Genomic DNA, 18,311 nt, shown 5'->3' with positions numbered 1-18,311 from the left:
CCCTCTTCAATCTTCTTCAGCATGATGCTGAAACAAGCCATGAAAGACCTCAACAATGAAGACACTGTTTACATCCGGTACCGCACTGATGGCAGTCTCTTCAATATGAGGCACCTGCAAGCTCACACCAAGACACAAGAGCAACTTGTTCGTGAACTACTCTTTACAGACGATGCCGCTTTAGTTGCCCATTCAGAGCCAGCTCTTCAGCGCTTGACGTCCTGTTTTGCGGAAACTGCCAAAATGTTTGGCCTGGAAGTCAGCCTGAAGAAAACTGAGGTCCTCCCATCAGCCAGCTCCCCACCATGACTACCACCCCCCCCCCCCCCACATCTCCATCGGGCACACAAAACTCAAAATGGTCAACCAGTTTACCTATCTCGGCTGTACCATTTCATCGGATGCAAGGATCGACAACGAGATAGACAACAGACTCGCCAAGGCAAATCGCGCCTTCGGAAGACTACACAAAAGAGTCTGGAAAAACAACCAACTGAAAAACCTCACAAAGATTAGTGTATACAGAGCCGTTATCATATCCACACTCCTGTTCGGCTCCGAATCATGGGTCCTCTACCGGCATCACCTACGGCTCCTAGAACGCTTCCACCAGCGTTGTCTCCGCTCCATCCTCAACATTCATTTGGAGCGACTTCATCCCTAACATCGAAGTACTCGAGATGGCAGAGGCCGACAGCATCGAATCCATGTTGCTGAAGATCCAACTGCGCTGGGTAGGTCACATCTCCAGAATGGAGGACCATCGCCTTCCCAAGATCGTGTTATATGGCGAGCTCTCCACTGGCCACCGTGACAGAGGTGCACCAAAGAAGAGGTACAAGGACTGCCTAAAGAAATCTCTTGGTGCCTGCCACATTGACCACTGCCAGTGGGCTGATATCACCTCAAACCGTGCATCTTGGCGCCTCACAGTTCGGCGGGCAGCAACCTCCCTTGAAGAAGACCGCAGAGCCCACCTCACTGACAAAAGACAAAGGAGGATAAACCCAACATTCAACCCCAACCAACTAATTTTCCCTTGCAACCGCTGCAACCGTGTCTGCCTGTCCCGCATCGGACTTGTCAGCCACAAACGAGCCTGCAGCTGACATGGACATTACCCCTCCATAAATCTTCGTCCGCGAAGCCAAGCCAAGGAAAGAAAAGAAAGAAAGAAAATGATAGGCTGTTTTTTTAAAAAATAACAAGTTAGATGAAACTATCATTTATCTGAAATAGGCCCCATTCTGAACATTTTGGATAATCGGAGTTTTACTGTATATATAAGTATTTGGGATGATTGTCATTGTTACAGCATACTGTTTATCAGTCTCACAGTCTGTGGGAAGAAGCTATTTCCCAGAGTGGCCGTCCTGATTTTGATGCTCCTGAGCCATTTTGATGCTAGTTGGTTGAAGATGGTCTGTGCTAGATGGAAGGCATCTTCCATTATTCCTTGAGCCCTCTTTAGACAGTGCTCCCAGTAAATGTTATCTATAAAGGAAAATGAGACTCCAGTGATCCTTTCAGCTGTTTTAACCATTCTCTGCACAGACTTCTGGTCTGATCCTCTGCAGCTACCATACCACATAGTGGTGCAGCCAGACAGGACACTCTCAATTGTGCTCATGTAAAAGGTTGTCAAGATAGGGGTCGGTAACCTCAGCCTGACAAATGTTGTCCAGGACAGGTTATTCTTTATATGCACGCCTCTGGCACTCAGGCAGACTAATCTTTGACTTCTAGTGTAAAATACAAACACAGCCAATGTATGAGAATGCCACCACACCATCCAGGCTTGGAAAACACTGTGGCCATTCCACATTTTTTTGGCAGCTGTCCTGGAACTCCCTACTCATTATTACTGTGGAAGTATTTTCTCCTGATGAATACTTGCAGTTTAAGAAGTTTTTCCAAACATCAAGAATGGTTAGTAAATTGTGACTTTGCTAGGGATGTTTCAAAGAGTGAATAAATTGGAAAGATAAAATTAAACCGTGGAGATTGGAAATCATATTTTGATCATGCACTGCAATATGGATGAGCCTAGATCCTTTTGTTCATATTGTTTCTATGTTGCTTTGCTTTTTCTCTCTTGGACAGTCTTTTGCGAGAACAAATTAATTCCAATAAAATTTAACTGGTCAAATGAAGTGATTGATTAGCATTGCCCATTGCAAGGCTAAAAGAGGGTGATTAAGAATATACCTTTCTCTATTATTATTAATCTGGGTGATCCATGACAAACTTGCATTACTGAAAGTTGGTTTTGCATGGTTAGCGCAATGCCTTTACTGCGCCAGCAATCGGGACCGGTGTTTGAATCCTGCGCAGTCTGCAAGGAGTTTGCATGTTCTCTGCGTGGGCTTTCCCCGGGGGCTCCAGTTTCCTCTCACCGTTTAAAGTATACTGGGGGTAGAATTTTTATATGATTTGAAAACCATATATGGATTTCATCAATAAGAGTCCATTCACATCGTCCATAACATTCGCTCTTCCCAATTAATATGTACAGGATATGTTAGGAATATATGAATAGTGAATGATAAAATAAATTCAGGTATTTTTTTCTTTTGGGGAGGGGGAAGGAGGGTGAATAAAAAGATAAAATGTATATATTATTTTGTATAATTTTTATTACATTGTGTTATATGATGAAGAATTATATGAATGTATTGATGCAAATTAAAAATAATTTTTTTTAAAAAGCATACAGTGGGGTATAGGTTAATTTGGTGTAAATTGGATGGCAAGAATTCGTGGGCTGAAATGGCCTGTTATTGAGCTGTATGGATGTCTAAATTTTCATGAATCTTCATTAAATAATGAAAATGGTTTGCTAATAGCATGAATGCTACATTTTTTTTGATGATTTAGACTGGTACTTCTCAATGAACAAAAAGTTCTAGAAAAAGATTGTTGCATTCATCTAATACTGAAATGCAATTTTGTGCTTCTCATTACAGATGCATTTTGTTCAGGACAAAATCTTTGTAGGTTTAGAGCATGCTCCTCCAAATTTCAATGCAAAAGAAAAGGTGGAGGGCCCAGGAGGGTCATTTTTGCAGCATATTCAGAATGAAACTGGAGCCAAAGTTCACCTGCGGGGCAAAGGCTCAGGGTTCATTGAGCCAACATCTGGAAGGGAGGCATTTGAACCAATGTATATTTATATCACGTAAGTTTAACTTCCTGAAGTATATAAGCAAAAGTCCTAATAAATTTAAGTGAGAGTACTATTAATTTACTGCAGCTTAGTGTGCTGCTACTTGAATATTTAAATGTTATAGGACTTGCTCATGGAGCTACTCACCATGCAGAACAGGTTATTTCACTAACTTGGCATTCCACTTACCACTATGAACCTTTGTTTCCACTATCACTGCTGGACCTACAATATCTACTATCTGCAAGATGCACTGAAGTAATTCGCAAGCGTCTCTTCAGCGGCAATTTAGAAGCCTTTTAGTCACAACCCAGCAAGAAGGAAGAGCAGCAGATGCCACCATCAATTCTAACTGCTACTTCCCATGCAATCTTGAGTGAGCAATACATTGCCTTTACTTTTTTGTCAGTCAAAATCCTGGAATTCTATACCATACATGCACTGTGGGACACTTTCACCACACGGACTGCAGAGATTTAAAAGGTTGACACGCTAGTCTACAGAAGGGGCAATTCGAGATGAGCAATAAATGCTGGCCTGGCCATCAATGAATTGAATTACAGAAAATTATAAGCACTAATATTTCATAATAAATCCTATGGGGATTTCATAGAAATTTGTATGAATTGTAAAAATAGTAGTAATGCAATTTTTAAGAGCTTCAGGATCAATCATTGTATTTTTTTGTGGATTACTAATGGAACCTCACAGTCTTGCAGAATTATGTTCCATCCCAATTTTATTTAGACTTGTGCATCTATATTATCAACATGTAAACCGTTATTGCTTCGAACTAGTTTAAATTTGAATAATGTGTGGAATGATTGACACTTTAGACACTTTGTTTGTTAATATAGGTTATACTCTGGAAACTATGCATGTTATTTGTAACTGTCAAGTTTCATTAGGCATTTGTGAGCCTGGCTGACATCATCAGGTTAGAAGAGAAATTGTTCACCTGGTGTTCACATGCTCAGCATCTGTGCATATGTTGAGAGGACTGGTTATTGTGTGCATTTGGAAATCAGTTTAATTTTTCCATCTTCTCCACACTCCTCAGTTCTCCACTGCCATTTCATTGATTGCTAGACACAGTTTGAGTAGATTATAGTGACAACGAGTTTCTTTTGTTAAAATTGGTTTTGAATCTGCCATCATTTGGATAGGAGATTAAATAGAGGTTTCTTTTGTTTTCTTAAAATAATCCCAAGCCTTCTGTTCTCCCAATGTAAGCATGGTTTCCTCTTGCACCCTGGCCAGCATTCACCTCTAACAATGTTACCCAAAAGATTTCCTGGTAATTTATCATTCTGTTCTTTGTAAGATCTTGAATGTAAAATTGGTTACTGCGATCACCTACCAAAGGTGAGGAATGCATTTTTGAAAAAAAGTTCTTTGTACTTTTTCGTGGCATCCTAAAGAAGTACTTTTTCTTTTTGGCAGCAACCATTAGGAAGCTTTATTTGCTTTAAAAATTCATCATGGCATTGATGTGCTACCATAGGTGACTGTTGCCACATTGGAAACTGTGAACCCAGGCTTAAACAAAATGAATATTCAGTGTCTGTTGTGTTTTTCTTTATGTAGAAAGCTATAACTTTTTTGTTCCTACAGTCATCCTAAACCAGAAGGTTTGGCATCGGCAAAAACACTGTGTGAAAACTTGCTTCAGACGGTGAGTGGAATCCTATTGGATCCTTTAGTCAGATTTATATGCAGGAGAGCTATTATGATGCACAGTGGATGACATTCTTGCAGTCAGATGTATAGAATGGACCATCTAGCCCACTATTTGTTGGCTTTGAAGCAGATAGGAATTACTTGAGTCGTGAAACTATGCTTAGTATATCAAACTCCCAGTGGAGTTCAGTCTCCACCTCCACTGAATCATGCACTGTACTGTTGATATTGGGGCATGTGGAGATCACTTGACCAACCCTTGCACATACTGATGACACCAGTTGTAAAGTTTGCCCCACTCTTCTCTTTCCCTCCCCTGCCCAACCCTTAAAAAAAAAGATTTTTCAACAAAGACTTGGATCTCTTAAATGGGTAGTTTGAGTTGTGGTGTGGGACAATTCTGCCTTTGTTATTTGCATTGTGCAGTTTACTTCTGAAATGAAAGATTCAGTATTAGAGTCCAAGGTTTTTTTAGGAAATTTATCGGATCTGTTTCTCTACTGTTATGATTCTCGCCCTCCATGTCTTTGTAGACTATCATGCTTATCTATAGTAATCCCACTTGTCTTCATCAAATTTCTCTCCCTTTATACCCTACTCATTCAAATGTCTTTCAAGATCCCTTTTAAATATTGTTACTCTTCCTCCTTTCACTACCACTGCCAGTTCATTGCAGATGCCAGCTATTCTTAGTATGGAAAAAAATTATCCTCAGATCCCCTCTCACCTTAAATCTATTTTTATTTCTTTCTTTTTAGACACATTTACCTTGGGGAATTGACAATGGCAGTGAATCCCATCTTTGCCTATCATTTTATAAACCTTCAATGTATTGCCTCTCAGCTTCCTTTCCTCCAGGGAAAACAGACCTAACCTATCCAATCTCTCCTTATAACTCAAGCCCTCCAATCCAGACAAGATAAATGAGAATCTTTTCTTTATCCTCTCTTTCTTAATCTTTCCCGGAGTGCTGCAGTCAGAACTATGCACAATACAGCATTTCTTACAACGGCAACATGAAGTCCCAACTCTTGTATTCAGTGTCTTGGTCGATGAAGGCAAGCATGTCATATGTCTTCTTCGCTACTGTATCCACTTTTTCGGCCACTTCCAGAAAACTTAAGTATTTATAGCCCGAGATCTAGTTGTTCAATGACACTCCCTAATGTCCTAATGTTTGTCCTGCCCTAGTTTAACTTCCCAAAATGGATCACTTCACTCTTGCTTTGGTTAAATTCCATACACTATTCTCTTGTCCACTTTCCCAGTTGATCTACGGTAGGATGGTAGACAGTGTAAGAGGCATAGAGATAGGCATATGATCAGGCAGGGAATGAAAGAATATGGATTATGTGCGGGCAAATGGGTTTAGTTTAATGTGGCACCATGGTTGTTGCACACATTGTGAGCAGAGGCCCTGTTTCTGTTTTATTATTCGGTGTTCTAATCACTGTCCACTATACCACTAATTTTTGAGTAATCTACTAATCATGCCACTTACATTATCTTCCAAATTATTAATGGTTGTAAATGACAAACAGGATTTAGCGCTGATCCCTGTGGTCACAAGCCTCCAATTTGAAAAACAAGTCTCCACTACAACCCTTTGCTTCTTAGCACCAAGCCAATTTTATATCTTAATGACTTGCTCTCCCTGGATCCCATGTGTTCTCACCTTCTGTACCAATCTACTGTGTGGGATGTTGTCAAATGCCATATAGACAACATTTTTCATCCTGCCTTTGTTAATCTTCTTGGTCACCTCTTCAAAAATCTTAAATTAGTGAGACATGATTTTCCTATGCAAAAAATCAACTATCCCCAATCGGTTGACTTCCTGAATACAAATAAATTGTGTCTTTCAGAATTCCTTCAATAATTTTCCCACCATGAACACAAAGCTCACTGGCTTTTAGTTCCCCATCTTATCTCTGCTGCTATCAAATGAAGACAGAGCATTAGCTATCCTCCACTATTCCAGTATCTCATGCAGGGTCCAGTAATCTCCTTCCAAGGGTACATCAGGCCCAGACATTCATCTACATTTATGAGTTTCAAGAATTCAACTGCCTATTTAAAATTGATGTGCTCCAGAATATCATTGTTTTCTTCCCAGCACTTTGCCTATTTTCCATGAGTCCATACGTAAATTAGCAAGCTGATCATTCAGGGAACCTTCCTCTAACGCTTTTACTGTTAGTATGCTTATAGAATCTTTTAAGATTCACCATTATTTTTATCTGCTCTGATATCTCGTGGTCCTTTTTGCCTTCCTAATTTTCCTAAGTGTTCTCCTACATCCATTATTATACTCTTCAAGGGACTCACTTGATTCAAGTTCAGAAACTAGCACATGCCTCCTTTCTGCTGATCAGACACTCAATATCCTTCATCAATGAAGGCTCCCTATTCTTGCCAGCCTTGCCCTTCACAGCATGTTGTCCATTACATTTTTGTCTCATTTTTAAAACCTCCCACTTCCAAGATGTTGCTTGGTCTGTAAATAGCTTTTCCTAACTGACCTTTGAGAGGTTTTGCACAATTATTTTCCTGAATATTATTAAATTACCCTCCTTCCCTCCCCACCAAAAAATTTGAGACTATCTCACGAGTTTGATGTTGTCAATCTGTCTTGGCAGCTAATCACATTGGTTGTCTGATTTTTCAGAAATACAAACATTCTCAATGTGTAAATAATGAGTTGTACAGAATTGCAAATTATAGGTACCACCAAAGTGGAGTGCACAAACTATGAAAGACTGCTGGTGTATTTTCAAAGGATGAAAAGTATACTTAAATAGGTGTAATCAATAGGCTGTAGAAAGATGAATTCTAATCTTCTACCTCATACCATTTCCTGCTGTAACTGCTTATATTTTAATATAAAGGGAATCTTTTGATCTTGAATATACTCAGCAACTGAGCTTCCCCAGCCCTCTGTATGGTCCTAGTAATTCATGATACACTGGAAAACTCTTTTTATCTCATCCCTTACTTTGCTCTTTACTTTCGGACTGTGATTCCTAGTTCTCTACGCCCTGTTCAGGGAAAGCATTATCGCCATTAAGCCCATGAGAATGTTTGTATATTTCCATGAAATCACTTCTACTCAATCTCATTGGAGAATCCTTCTGTTCCAAAAATCCACTAGTGTACTCCAGATGGAATTGCACCAGTTCCAAGATAACTGGAGTAAGATGTTTCTATTCTTGAATTCACATTCCCTTGTAATAATGGCCAACATAATGTTTATTATATCTGCATGTTAACTTTCACTGACGTGTATAAAATAACCCAGCTCTCTAAACCCCAATACCATTTAAAATGCTCTTTTCTCTTACTATTCTGCAAATGTCAATGACCTCCCATTTTTCCATATTATATTTGACTATTTTCTAGTGCATTCACATGGTATGCATCTCCCTGAAACCTCTCTTCACTCTTCTCACAACTCTTATTGGAGTCAGATGAGGTTTTTAAAGTAAATAAAATGGATATTTGAGTGTACTTGTTTCTTTTTAAAAGTTGAAATCCTAGAGCTGAAGGCTTAAAATATACAACCACAGCTAGGCATGTGTAATCTTTAGAATGAAGATAAAAATTTAAAAAAGGGGATTCTGAAATAAATAACACCATAAGACGTAGGAGCTGAAATTCAGCCCGAGTCTGCACTGCCTTTCAATCATGAGTTGATTCATTCTCCTACCCAGCTCCACTCCCTGTCCTTCTCATAACCTTTGATGCCCTGGCTAATCAAGAACCTATCAATCTCTGCCTTGGCTTGGCCTCCACAACTGCCTGCAGCAGCAAATGCCACATATTCACCACCTTCTAGCAAAAGAAATTTTTCCACATCTCTGTTCTAAGTGGAGTCCTTCAATCCTGAAGTGTGTCCTCTTATCCTAGTCCAGTGGTTCTCAACCTTTTTCTTTCCACTCACATACCACTTTAAGTAATCCCTATGCCATTGGTGCTCTGTGATTAGTAAGGGATTGCTTAAGGTGGCATGTGAGTAGGAACAGAAGGTAGAGAACCACTGCTCTAGACCCAATTGTTACTGAAATATTTTACTTGAGAAAAATTGTCATTGGTCCATTTCCTTTGGAGTTATGAAACCGTGCACATAACGAGTCAATGAGGTATGATTAAAACAGTGGTTTTCACACTTTTCTTTCCACCCACATACCACCTTAAATAATCACAGAGCACCTATGGCATAGGGAATACTTAAAATGGTATGTGAGTGGAAAGAAAACGGTTGACAACCACTGTCCTAAACTCTCCCACTGTAGGAAACAACCTTTCTACATCTATTCTGTCCATTCCTCTAAGGCACACATGTCAAACTCAGGCCCGCGAGCCATATTTGGCCCGTGATATACTTATATTTGGCCCGCAAGATCATATCAAATATGTATTAGAGCTGGCCGCCGCGCCAGTATAGCGCATGCACAGCTAATACTACAAATCCCAGAATGCTTTGTAAATGCATTGGCGCCGGCCTGTCAGCCCCCTAATCGCCCCCACCTCCTCTCTTTACTTTCGTTAGCATCTGCGACCTGTCGCCCAACTCACATGTAATAAACCCCTTACGAAAAATGGCCAAATGAGACAGAAAACAGGACCTTTCAAGACAGGTGGGAGGTAGACTATATGTTCATCATTTTAAAAGACAAACCTGTTTGTCATTGAAGCAAGTTGTTAATTTTTTGACTTGTTGGCTTGTGAAAAAAAAACATTTAAAAGGAGCTTAAAGGCTATAGAGAAATATTATTTATTGAATATTTTATTTCTCATTTGTTAATGCTTCTTCTGGAAAGAGTTTAACCAAAACTATTATTAAACATTTATTTTAATAAGAAAAAGTTTAACATTACATATGTTGAAAGAAGAGAAAACATGCAGATGTTGTTGAAAATTTTCAATTAATATTTAGTTTGGCCCAAGACTTAGTCCAAGTTTTTAATTTTGGCCCTCTGTGAATTTGAGTTTGACACCCCTGCTCTAAGGCATGGACAAAGTAGCTGTAGTATTTGGGTTTGCCCCCTTCACTTAAGATGAGAGATAAGAGATTTAGGTATATCTGAGATATACAAGGGTTATATCAGGATTATGAAGGAGCAAGCAAATGTAGTCTCACTACATCCACGTCGAATAGTAGACAATCGTCCATATTAATCATCCTAATGCAGGATTTGGTCTGTAATCTGCTATAGATAAACAAGAAAATCTGCAGATGCTGTGATCTTGAGCAATGCATAAAAGTGCTGGAGAAATTTAGCAGATCAACTGAATCCTTGGACAGTCAAAAGGGAATTGACATTTCAGGCCTGAGCCCTTTGTCAGGTAGTGTTGAAAATTAGGTAGAGGCTTGAGAAAAAAGAGATGGGGGCCAGAGGGAAAGAAGGAAGAACCAAGGCTAACAGGTAAGATGTCTAAGATGGATACAGGTGGGAGGAAAGAAGAGAAAAGCTGAGAAGTGATGGGATGTGGTAACAACCATGTTCCAGGCAATTCAAACACTCGTCTTGACACTAAAATGTTGTCAGCACTATTGGGCATTGTTTTGTCAAGTGCTTGACACCCTCTGGATGGAAAAAGGCTTCCTTCAGATCCCCTCTCGGTCTCCTCATCCTTGCCCTAAACCTATCTCTGATAAGGGGGAAACATTTTCTGCAATTTATCCAACTATATCCCTCATAATTTTATATACTCTACCTCAATTAAGTCACTTTCAAATCTCTGCTCTAGGGAAAACACCCTCTTGACTTCTCATTGCATCCCAAAAACATCCTGGTGAATCTCCTCTGTACCCTCCTTAACACTGTGTGTGCTTAGCCTGTGTTTAAGAAGACACTCAGCAAACCCATGCGAGGATGCTTTCTGATACTGTTGTAGAGTGGTTTTTTTTGCAGTCTAGAATTTCAAGTAATCAGCTTTGATGTTTGAAAGGTGTGGATATGCAAACTAAAGTAATCTTTGGGTTTAAAAATATACGAGAAAATTTTGGAAGGAAAAAGAAGAACACAGCCATGCAAAATAGCAAAATGTAGATTGTGAATTGTGGGACTATATCATTTCACCCCACACATCAATGCCACGTTGTCACATTCTTTCCTGGGGCTTCACTCAGTCAGAGTCTTACCACTGCTCACTGGTCCAGTATGCAGATCATCTCAGTAGAATCACCCATTGCTCTCACCTGAAGTTGCCCACTGAAGTAAAGGCCAGGAGATTTCTTGCTCCCAGTGATGTGGAGAGCTGTGAGCTTCATTAGTGTTAATAGCTCAGCATACAGCAATCGACACAACTGATCCAACCATCTGTGCTGCCAGTTAAAGTCAGGAATTCCAGCCATGGTTATGCTGAAGTTTAATTTCATTACAAGAAAAATAATTGAGAATTTTTCCAACATATGTATTTGTAATTTATGCCGACAGTTGGTAAATTCAAGTATTAGGATTCTGACTTAATATGGTCATGCCACTTAGCAATCTGATAATAGATCAGTAAGACTGGAATCTGTAAAGAGGGATTGTCAGATTTGCAGAAAATCATCTCATTTTACAGATTTTCGTCAAACCTCAGTCATGATATCCCAAGAAGGAAGGCTACTGTTCTAGCCTGGTCTTTGAGCTCCTTGGATTGATGCAGCTTTATATAGATTTCTTTGTTTGCACAAAAATCGCAACAAACATCTAGGGCAACTGAGTGGACAGTTGATGTTTGGTTGGGCAGCAGACAATTTTTTAATAATTCATTTGTGGGTGTGGATTTATTCCCCATCCCTTGTGGCTGATGGTGAGTTTTCATCAGTAGTTTCTTGCAGCAGTTTTGAAACAACATGATAGATTGTGAAGACATTTCAGTAGCCAATTAAGAGTTCACCACATTGCAATAGAGCTGGGGTAATGCACAGACAGAGTTGTAAGGATGGCAATTTTTTTTCCTTAAATTCATTAGTGAAGTAGATTGAGTTAAAGAAGAAAATATTCAGATGCTGGGGTTGAGTACCTTGCAAAAAAAAAATGCTGGAAAAACTCAGCAGGTCACACAGCATCAGTGGGAAGAAAGGCAATTGATGTTTCGGACCTGAGCCCTTTGTCAGGAGTCTGAAAAATGATGTAGCCACCTGATTAAAAAGGTGGGGGGAGGAAGGGTGAGGATCACAGGCTTACAGGTAAGCAGCAATAGGTGGTGCTGTTGGGAGGATAGAGGAGAAAGAAATTGAGAATTGACAGGGGGGAAGAGGGCAGAGATCTAAGAAGGGGAGGTGTCTGTTAGGCGAAGGAAGGGAAGGAGGTAGTGAGCACAGGAAAGGAGACAGAGCGGTTGGGAGAGAGACCAGGGAAGAGGGTTAATGGTAATTGATGCCGTCTGGTTAGAAACTACAGAGGTGGAATACAAGGTCTTGCTCATCTAATCTGTGGGTGGACTGGATTTGTCAGTATGTGAAGCCATGGACAGAAGTATCAGTATGGCAATCCAGATAACTGGTGAAGGGCTCAGGTCCAAAACGTTGATTGCCTTTCTTCCGATGGATGCTGTGTGACCACCATTTTTGTATTGTTAGTGAACTAGTTGTGCAGTGGTTTAAGTCGCCCTTAAGTTTTTGTTTGTATTTTTAATTAAATCAGTTTGCATTTGTGCTTCTATTTGAACTTGTGCTTCTGCATCATTGGAGAAGGTCTTGGTTATTAGGGGCCAGCTTCATGATCATTGGGCCATTGAATCATAGCAAATTAATAAAAATGAAGAAGCATTGGGCCCATTCCTGCCAACCAAAAATGGAGGACATCTAATTTTCCAGTTCATGTTTGTGAATAAATCAATTTAAAAATAATACTTTATACCAGTGTCATAGTATTGCTATAACTATCAGAATCATTAAATATATATGCTTTCTTTAAACTGTTTCCTCTTTGCTATTGAAAGTATTTTCTTTCACACAATGTACACTAAGGGCATTACGGTAACGCTACACGATTGCAGTGCCAGTGACTGGGGTTCAAATCCATCACTGTCTGTCAGAAGTTTGTACGTTCTCCTGTGTCTGTGTGGGCTTCCTCCGGGTGCTCATGCTTCTCCCACCTACAAAGGTGTATGGGGTTTGTAAGTTCATTGGTGTAATTGGGCAACACAGGATCATGGGCCGGAAGGGCCTGTTACCGTGCTGTATCTCTAAATTTTAAAAAACGAGTAGAACATGAAGTCAGAGTGCCAATTTTCTTTTATTCATTCATGGATGGTTGTTGCTATAAGACTCGCATTTATTGCTCATTACAGCACTTCAAAAGATCTTGAAGGAGCATTGGGATGTTCTGAGAAGAAATTGTAAATCTCATTGGCCTTGAGAAGTTGATTAAAGGTCATTGTCTTGAATTGCTGTAGTCTGTACGGCAAAGGTACAGCAAAAAGGATTTTGCCTAAGTGAGATTGAAAATGTCATGAACAGGATGTCTTTAGAATAAAAAAGTAACTATTTCCACAAAAACTGTGAAATTATCACTCTTTCCAACTTTATTGATATCTGCCAGTTTTTAAGTACTGGTAATAATTATACCAAGAAATTCCAGATCAATGTCATCTGTCAGATTACATGCATTGATGGTGCTTCCAAGTGATGGTTAACATTGAGGGCTAGTGATTAATTTGCTGATGAATAGATGACAATCAAAAACAAATCTTTAACACGTTTTGCTTAAGGGATTTTGTATGGCTTGAAGATAATTCCAAGAACTCCTTGGGCCACTCCCTGTATGTGAAGTACTTTTCAGTTTGGAGCTGGCATTGAGATATTTTAGATGCAAGCCCTGTTCCAGGCAAGGATTTTGTTGTAAGAATCACCATTTCTTGGTTTTTTTTTTCGCAATTGCAAAATTAACCCAAAAAAATTTACCTGTGAATTTGCACAATTTTCTTTAAGAAATGAGATTTCAAGTTTAATTCACAGGCTCTCTTCCTCTGAGCCAGGAAGTAACATATTGTAATTTTCTATTTACTTTCCTAAAATACCAGAATGATATTTAGGATGCACCCAATTAAATGTGTGCAACGTCAGATTGAAAGTTAAATTTTTTGCAGCGTGGTCCAATAGTAAGTAACAGCACTGGATGCTGTAGTGCTTTCCCAAAGATCCAGAGCAAGATTCTCTACTCATTTCTTCATAAAAAATGACAATCATTCTGTTCTGTGACTCCTAAAGAAAAGTTCAGTTGATCTTTATAGACACAAGCTTTGGAGGAGGCAGAATTAATCAGTTAGCTTTTTTAATCGCAATCCATTATGTGTATATTTTATTGATCAGGGCATAATTAAATGTGGCTGTGAAGGTTCTATAATGAAGTATTCATTATTCATAGCTAAAGGCAGCAAATCTGAGTTATTATCACAACTTGCTATCTGTACAGCAATAGAGGTTAATTTTTTTCCCCCAAATATTTTGCAACTCTTGCTTCAACTAATGAGAAACCTTCGGAATGGTTTACTATCTTATGTCTGAGATGTGCAACAAGATAGAATCACAGATTATACCATGATAAAATTAAGGGAAGCTGGGGAACTTACAAAGTAGTTTGAACTAAATATAAAAGTAGCTGAGATCATTTTAAGATGGGTTGAACTACTACATAATTACAAGTTGCATTTGATCATTTATGGAATGTGTTGAAAAATCTTGTATATAATGTATAATTCTGTGTCTTTAATTGCCCAGAATGATACAAAGGGTCTTATAGTATATTTATTCAGAGGTAATTCCATTGCTTTGTTTCTTTCCCCTCACTAAAAAAAAACTTTCCCTGTCTTTCTCTTTCCCTATCCCTCTGTTTCCTTTCAAGTTAAGTCACCTTTATTTATCGTTCATAGCAGGCTCCAATGGTAAAGATGAGATAGCTTTTCTCCAGGAAAATATTTACATAAATATTATATTTACATAAATATGTTAAAATAGAAGTTAAGCACATTGAAATATTAAAATATTAAGACAAATACAGTAAAAGTCCACGGTACATCATCCATGTGTGTTCTGGGAATTCAGGAGTCTGATGGCTTGGGGAAAACACTGTTGCCCAATATGGGCATAAGGCCCCGAGTGCTTTGGTACCTCCCACCAGATGTTAGAAGGGAGACGTTTACATGAGGGGTGTGTGGCGTCCTTCACAATGTTCATTGGCTTTTGCCTGCATCGAGTGTTGTAGATGTCATTCATGGTAGGAAGAGAGCCCTCGATTATCTTTTCTGCTGACTTCACTATCCTCTGCAGGCTATTGCGATCTGAGGTGATACAGCTTCCAAACCAGGCGGTGATTCATTTGCACTGGATGCTCTCAATACATCCTTGTGGAATGTAGAGAGGATGGAAGGTGGGAGATTAACTTTCCTCAGCCTTTGCAGGAAGTAGAGCGCTGCTGGGCTTTCTTGGCAATGGAGCTGGTGTAAAGGGACCAGGTGAGATTCTGCCAAGTGCGCTCCAAGGAATTTGATACTATTGATGACCTCAACGGCAAACCGTCAATTGTCAGTCCCCAACTGGGACCTCCTGAAATCGACAACCATCTCTTTTGTTTTATTAATGTTCAGGTACAGATTGTTGGCTCTTTACTAGTCCGTTAGCAACTGCACCTCATCTCTGAATGCTGATTCCTCATTCTTACTAATAAGGTGCACCATAGTCATGTCGGCCCTGAACTTGATGATGTGGTTTGAGCTGTGTTTAGCTGCATAGTCATGCATCAGCAGAGTGAACAGCAATGGACTAAGCACGCAGCTCTGGGAGAGCTCCGTGTGATGGTCTTGAAGTGCTGTTTCCGATCCAGACTGCTGGAGGTTTCCCTGACAGAAAGTCGAGAATCCAATTGCAGAGGGGAGGTATTTAGACCAAGTAGGCTCAACTTCCTTATCTTGATTGTCTTGAATGCAGAAATAAAATCCATAGACAGCATTCGAACATGCGATCGGCCACTGCAAGACACAGAATCTGATCATTTGGAGGGGAAGTGGTCTTCTTTGTTGCCACATCGTTTTTCGCCTCAAAATACATGTAGAAGTTGTTCAGTGAATCTGGGAGGGAGGCTGCACCAGCACAGGCAAATGGTGTAGTCTTGTCCTCCAGCTTCCAACCCTCTTCCCTCTCTGTTCAGAACTATCCCCTTCCTTCCCTGATCACTTTCCAGCTTTTTTCCCTTCTGCTTCCTACCCAAATCACAAATCCACCCATGAACTCTCTAGTGTGGGTCTAAGCTCTGCCCCTCTCCCCATCTTTATATTTAGGCACCTGCCTGCTTTTTGCTCATACCTTGATGGGTTATCTATCTTTGCCACCTAAAGAACACTGTGTGACCTGCTGAGTTTCTGCAGCACTTTTGTGCATTAACTATGATCACAATATCTGCAGACCCACTTGTTTAACTCTTTGAAATTCTTGGGCTTATCCTCCATTTTTTATTACCTCTGATCGTTTTTAGCTCCTTTGTCATGCCACATAACAGAGTATATAAATATGTTTTTGGTAGATAAATTGGGAAAGGCTTGTTAGTGTAGATCACATGCAAACACTTTAAAACAGATCTTATTTGAAATACTGGAGCTCTGCTAATACTAGCAATATTGGCTCCACAGCTTTTGCAAGAGCTTTGGAGAGTGCCCAAGAAACTTCACTAATGGATCATTCCTTACAAAAAGGCAACAGATGAAAGATCTTGTGCCTTCTGTCTGGAGATGTTCTAAGAGGGTCATGTGGTTTTGCAAGTAGAGAGAGACAGAAACTTCCCCATTGTTACAGCCAACAGAAGTAGTTGGGACAACTACTGGAATAGGACAAGCTGGCAAGCTTGTGGAAAGCCATTTGGAAGGCGGATTGGTCAAAGCTCTTGTGGTTCATGCAAGAGGAGAGGACTGGCTGTCTAATGTTTCACTTGGAATAAGGGAAACAAAAACTAACTCTGTGGTGACCTGAAAGAAAGAGCTTATCATCTGGAGAACCCTGAAGGGGCAGTTTTGTCAGCAAGCCACTGAAGTGGCTGATGGAAGTACATCAGTTGTGGATGTCCTGGAACAACAAATCTCTCTCTGAAAACCGACAAGAACCTTCCTGAGCAGTAACCATTTACCTTTCAAGCACCAATGCCTGGTGAACTTTATAAATGTTAAATTCTGTGCACAGTTGAAGAATTGGCTGCAACCAGTGAACTTGGAGGAATGAGAAGTGAGATTGGACTGTGAACCAAAGAACTTTTTTCTAAACATACGCACACACATTACATACATGTGCGCTTAGAATTAGAAGGGGGTTAAGTTAGGTTAGTTATGTTAATAGTGATAAGTTAAAGTGTGACTCTATTTTCATGTTTAAAGATAATTAAAAGCAACTTTTGCTTAACCATTTGTCTTGGTGAATATCTATTGCTGCTGGGTTTTGGGGTCCTCTGGGCTCATAACACACCTGAATAATGGCCCTTAGCACCATTTGTGCTAATGGCAACTGTAGTTTTAGAAACTTGCATAATATTATCTGGAATTACTTCAAATTTTCTTTCTATTCCTTTTCATTTTTAACATCCATTAAGATTCATTTCCTTGAATATTTGCATGTCCAGAATGTTATTCAAATGGCTTTGACGAATAGTCAACTATTTGTTATTGAGTCTGAGTTGAACAGTTCAGAAATTAGTGAATTGGCTCACCATGTTCATGTTGACCATTTTCCCCATCTACACACTTTCTGTTTTCTGGCACCAGGACATTATCATTCTTGGCCTTGCCTATTTGTGTGTCTATCTAAATGTCTCTTAAACAAAATGATTGAATGTAAGGATAACAAGTTTATTATCATACCTATTGTATAATGTATGCATACATTAGTTCTCTCTGGTTTCTGGAAGACCACTCCCTATTGCCCCTATTCTATCTCCTTTCCTTCAGCTATCCACCCCTTTCACTCTCCATTTTCAGCACTATTTCCCCCCTCCCCCTTCCCTTTTTCTGCTGTCCTCTCTTTCCTTTATTCACCTATTACCTCTGGCTTGCTCTTCACCCCCTCCCCATAATTTTATTCAGGTGCCTGTCTACATTTAGTTCTTACTTGATGAAGGGCTCAAGCCAGAAACATTGGTTTAATATCTTTATCTTTGCTATATTAAGTATGCTGAGTTTCTCCAGCATTGTAAAACCATAGAACAGAATAGCACAGAAACAACCCCTTTGGCCTTCTAGTCTATGCTGAACCATTTTTAAGTCCATAGCCTTCCATACCTCTCCCATCCTTGTACCTGTCCAAATTTTTCTTAAATGTTGAAATCAAACCTGCATTCACCACCTTAGCTGGCAGCTCGCATCATACTCTTACCACTCTCTGTGTGAAGAAGTCCCCCCCTAGTCTATTCCCCTTTCCTCCTTATCCCATATCCTCTGGTTTGTATCTCACCTACCCTCAGTGGAAAAAGCCTATCTACATTTACTTTGTCTA

General features: G+C 39.7%; 2 protein-coding genes across 12 annotated transcripts in view; one reads left to right on the top strand and one right to left on the bottom strand.

The window, feature by feature from the left end:
• The window catches only part of LOC138763579 (KH homology domain-containing protein 4-like), a 100,874-nt gene that overhangs the window by 61,181 nt on the left and 21,382 nt on the right, over positions 1-18,311 (top strand). For all 9 annotated transcript variants that reach the window (XR_011357679.1, XM_069938010.1, XM_069937986.1 and 6 more), the window contains exons 7-8: positions 2,967-3,178; positions 4,781-4,841. Coding sequence is in view for 8 of the 9 variants with exons in the window: in XM_069938010.1 (XP_069794111.1) it covers positions 2,967-3,178; positions 4,781-4,841 (273 nt within the window). In the remaining variant the exon portion in view is untranslated. The remainder of the gene's footprint in view (positions 1-2,966; positions 3,179-4,780; positions 4,842-18,311) is intronic.
• The window catches only part of aggf1 (angiogenic factor with G patch and FHA domains 1), a 130,295-nt gene continuing 113,459 nt past the window's right edge, over positions 1,476-18,311 (bottom strand). For 2 of the 3 annotated variants that reach the window (XM_069937954.1, XM_069937945.1), the window contains one exon: positions 13,129-13,272. In XM_069937954.1, coding sequence (XP_069794055.1) covers positions 13,209-13,272 — 64 coding nt within the window. In that variant the 3' untranslated portion in view covers positions 13,129-13,208. Of the gene's footprint in view, positions 1,495-13,128; positions 13,273-18,311 lie in introns of those variants that run through there. The other variant, XM_069937964.1, reaches the window with a different exon arrangement.

This window comes from Narcine bancroftii, chromosome 1 (assembly GCF_036971445.1).
Source record: "Narcine bancroftii isolate sNarBan1 chromosome 1, sNarBan1.hap1, whole genome shotgun sequence".
Lineage (NCBI taxonomy): Eukaryota > Metazoa > Chordata > Chondrichthyes > Torpediniformes > Narcinidae > Narcine > Narcine bancroftii.
Note: the sequence above shows the minus strand (reverse complement) of the source record. Positions and strands in the feature narration are given on the sequence as shown.